General features: G+C 34.0%; 1 protein-coding gene across 1 annotated transcript in view; it reads right to left on the bottom strand.

The window, feature by feature from the left end:
• Nucleotides 1–4548, bottom strand: part of LOC109377264 (receptor tyrosine-protein kinase erbB-4-like) — a gene marked incomplete at its 3' end in the record, with an annotated part of 174193 nt that extends 169645 nt beyond the window's left edge. The window contains exon 1 of the mRNA XM_019633571.1: nucleotides 4369–4548. Within this exon, the coding sequence (XP_019489116.1) occupies nucleotides 4369–4548 (180 nt within the window). The remainder of the gene's footprint in view (nucleotides 1–4368) is intronic.
• Between the last annotated feature and the right edge of the window lie 272 nt (nucleotides 4549–4820).

Here is a 4820-nt window from a genome sequence, read left to right as displayed (position 1 = left end):
GATATTTTAGTTACAGTAAAATAAAACAACCCTATCTAGTTTAAGGAAAAAGGGGGAAATTACTTCAAAGTTACTATCAAGTTCCAGGGGTATCTTATGGACTCAATGGCTAGAATGCAAACAGTCTTCAGAAGCAGACTGGGACCTAAAAATGAATGGTTTCTTCATCAGTAATTTGGGATGAATGGTCTTTCTCTGCTCTCTATGTCTGTTTCAATGTGTTGGCTCCATTCTGATGTCTGAATAACTCCCTCTGACATTGAAACCACAAGAAAAAAGATGTTGTGTTCTCTTACCCCGTGGTCAAGAAACTGATACAGAAACTGAATGCTATTAATCACAATTTCAGATCCTCATGGGAGGAGATTCTGATGGACACAGCCTGTGTCTTATGCCCACATATCTGACTTATGGTTGTCTCACACTGAAATAACATGAGGAGAGCCTCACATAGTCATTCACCTAGAGAATATGTCATATGCAAAATAGTGATATATAATTAGGTATTAAAAACATTTGTTAATCCATTGAACAGATACTTAATAAAAACCTGTATTTTAGGCTTTGTTCTAGACACTGACTAATCAAAGTGAAAGAGGTAAAGGGGGTACCTGGATAAACTGCTCTCATGAATCACAGAAATTCAAGTGCTTTCAGACAAAACAACAAAACATATAAACAACCCTGCTAATTAGAGATGAAAATAAGGATGGAAAATCTTTAGGAACAAAAGTAATTTCTTAAGTTCGTAAAGAGAGAAGTGGATTCCAGAATAAAATTTGAGATCTTTATCCATGATGTCTCTCTAAACACATTAAAGTTTTGGGTCATTCTTAGAGGAAGGGAAATTGAACACCTCTATAAGAAGTTGCTCAGTGAACTATAGTTACATAAGTATGTCTGAGGGTTACGTAATCCACAAGATAGGTTAAAGCAAGTTTACTATTCACTCATACAATTCAAATATTATTGGGATTAATAGCATAATATAACTAGATTTCTTTTACATGGACTGTGCTTAGTGTACGTGTCAGTATCAGACAGACTATGTACTTTGGAGGGAAGCTACTAGGAGTACAAATGAACCATGATGTGGTTATCTGGAGAAGTGAGATTTTATATAAAATGGAGAGCTTTTAGCATATTTGAANTTAAGGTTAAAAGACTATAAATTCATTCTACCCACCATTTCAGCCAAATTTAAGTGCCACAGCCCCAGAGGTATAAAGAAATACTTCGCATCTGTTCAACATCCTAACAAATTCATTTTTAACTTAAATACATTTGCAACAAGGGCCTTGTTTTCTGGAAGGTGCATTCCAACTTAGGAACTTGGGGGAAAAAAAACAAACCTCTGTTAAGCAGTTTTATTTTTAATAATATTCTCTCAGAAATGTTATATAGGTTTAACATTTTACACTAATTTGACTCGATCCTAGAAAATTGTTGCTAATATCTACATATATAAGCATAAATGGTCACTAATTTATATTTATAATATATGCATATATATTTATATATTAGATTATAAATTATTCTGATATGCTTCTTATATCTATCCTTCCTTCCAATACTCCTTCAAATGTTTATTATCTACTAAATATACATCTTTTTATATGAACTACTGACTTCAGTTTGTATTTAATATTTTAATATAGAGAGAAATTTGTTAAATATTTTAATTTAATATGTCATTTAAATGATTAAGGAGAAAGTTTTAAAAATATGCTTATATTACAGCCAAGGCGAGAATATAGACATTTTATCTTTTGCTTTATCATGCAGGACTTCTGTAAAGCATTAGGCTTTTGAGTCAATGTATATTTTCAAATTAGATGGTATTTAACCTCTGAAGGAAAAAAGGTTTGCTTTTCTTTTTCAAGGCCAAGTGTAAATTACATAGCTTTTTCCAAATTCAATACAAGTTCTATGATTAGATATAGTACAAAAATCAAGTTTCAATTTAAAAGCTAGCTGTAAATACATACAAAATTGCACATGTATTATGTTTAACCATCTTAGGAACAGCTTTCAGAAATGAGCAAAGCTTTGAAAATTCCATTTAACCAAGAATGTGTGCATTGGCCCAACAGCTATGCTTAAATATTATGCTTTCTGCTTCCTTTTTAGTATTCTCCATCTCACCCAGCTAAACTTTTGTCATTTAAATACAGCAAATATATTTTACCACAAATGTTTTACATGAAATTCATACAAAAAAAGAGAAATCAAATAAAACGTTGGAATTCCCTATCTATTCTAATGCCCGCTGACTTGACCAATGTATTTCTTGAAGGTGCAGTTTCTTTGAACATAATGATGGTTAGTTCTAAGTATTTTGAATGTCGAGCATCATAGTCATTTCTTGCCATCTGTCCCAATTAGTGACATGAAAGAAAAACTTAGACTATTGTGCTCAATGAGTCATTAGTTAAAGAATACAAATACTTGATATAGGAATCTTGTTTACTTGCCTGCCATTTAATGGCGTTACGAATATACCATTTTTTTTAATTTACAAAGTTACAGAGGGAAACTTAAATTCAGACTTGCTTTCCCTTACTACGCAGTCTAATCAAAATGTGTACAGAGTGAAAACTGACATGAAGTATTAGAAAATATGGCACTTACATAATCTTTTAGGTAATATAATACATCCACATGTATTGTATTATAAGGTGGACCCAACTTATTACGCCATATGCATAGATATTTCATTTAAATGGTGTTTTCCCCTTTAATTTTTAAGGCCTCTAAAATATGACTACTTTTCTCAACCTAATTCCAATCAATTTCCCCAGCACAATCTCCCCTATACAAGTCATTCTATCGGGTATTTAATGAGCTAAAAACAATCCCAGATAGGCAGTGGTAGCTAGTGTTGACACAAGCTATTCAAGAAATCACATTGTAACCCAAAGGAATTAAAATATTTTGCNTTTGGAGTTTTTACTACACAGTTACATCTAAAAATAGTTTTGTCTCAGTGAGGCTTTCCTGTATATTTACGTTTGATTCAAGCTACTTATAATCAGTAATATATTTCTCATAACTTTTATCTTCTTTCAATTAAATTTATTGGGGTGACATTGGTTAGTAAACTTATACAGGTTTCAAGTGTACATTTCCATAACACATTATCTAAAAATTACATTGTGTGTTCAGCACCCAGTCAATTCTTCCATCACCATATATTTGACCCCCTTCTCTATCTTCTTTTATCTTCCAAGACAGACTTAATTTTAAAAGAACTACTTTGGATAGATGTGGAAAAATCATTTGTATTTCTCTTCATGATGCCTTCACTGCATGCCTCACAACTTGCATTTGTCAATCGATTTTACAATCAGGCAATGTATACAAGACAATGCTTAACCCATCAAGTTGCATTGATTTCACAAGGCTGTTTATCAAACAGAATTGAAAAATCTTTTTCACCAGCCAAAACAAGTTTAACAAAATTCAGCCCCGTTTTCCAACACTATTACAAAATCCTTAAACTATAAGCTTACAAATAGTTCAAGCTTCAAAAATCCTGAACTTACATGTGCTCCCTAGAATTTTTATTCCAACTGTCACTCCAGGAGTAAAGCTATATGTGAGGCTTTAATAAATTTACCAATTATTCTATTTGGTATGATTCCATTGCAAATGTAGCTATAGTTGCAAACATGGCTTTTTATTCTTTTTGACTTATGATGTACATCCAACAGTGAGTGAACTACATAATCCTCATTCAGTAAAAAATTAAAACTATAATTAGGATTTCGAAGCAATATAAAAAGGTTGATTACCAAAATTATTCATTTGGTTCATGGGGAAAATATATTAGAAGCAAAATGAAGAAACATTAACAATACCCATGTTAATATTAAAAATCAATTATTGCTTCCAAGCTTGTTATGGGTCTGGAAACCGGCACTACATTCATTTGCTTACACAAGAAAGACAACAAGAGGGAAAAGGCAAAAATTAAGCCAAATTTTTGCCTAAATTTCAAACAAATGCCTATATGAACTATGAATTAAGAAATTAATAATTATTTACATCTACTGTTGGCCTAGTGTCATGGAAAAATATGNTTCAGAGACAGACAGACTTGCTGGATGAAAAGTGCTACACCCTGACGGAATCTTTTATCACGCTCAGGGCAACAGTGACTGCTCTAAACTCAGGATGTCAATCACGGTGGCATCGTGACTCGTGTGCTCTCTCTGGGTGCGCCTTCGTATCTCTTATCTCCTGCCTACAGTCATGTTCCCTGCTGGCCAGAACAGCAGAGCCATCAGGGGCAAGCGAGCGGGCCTGTCTTTATGCATCGTGACACCTGTCCATTCACAAAGAAGAGAAAGAAAGAGACATCTTTACCCGTAAAAAGGAGAGGTCCCGGTTGTGCTCGATGCTGGTTATCTCCAGGTTGCCCATGACGACCTCGCAGTTCTCATAGTATTTGCGCAGGGCTCGGTACTGCTGCTCCAGGTCAGAGAGCGAGCTCAGCTTATTCTCCGTTCCAGCACACACTGTCAAGGCAAGAAGGTCAACGGGCATTATAGAATCTGTATACGATATGTGCAGTGTCCCCCTCAACTCCATACTCCACAACACTCCACCCCAATGCCTGGAAGTAAAATATTTTAAATGTCCTTAAGACCCATAACCCACTGGTAAATATCTTCACTTTTATTTTTTTCAGCTTTACTGAGATATAATTGAGATATAACACTGTGCAAATTTAAGGTATACGGCTTCTAGATTTGACATATGTTGTGAAATGATTTTCAGCGTAGTTAGCTAACACCTCCATCATGTCATATAATTAC

The sequence above is a fragment of the Hipposideros armiger genome, unplaced genomic scaffold (genome assembly GCF_001890085.2).
Source record: "Hipposideros armiger isolate ML-2016 unplaced genomic scaffold, ASM189008v1 scaffold_1344, whole genome shotgun sequence".
In the NCBI taxonomy this organism is placed as follows: domain Eukaryota; kingdom Metazoa; phylum Chordata; class Mammalia; order Chiroptera; family Hipposideridae; genus Hipposideros; species Hipposideros armiger.
This window is presented reverse-complemented; position numbering and strand designations above follow the sequence as displayed.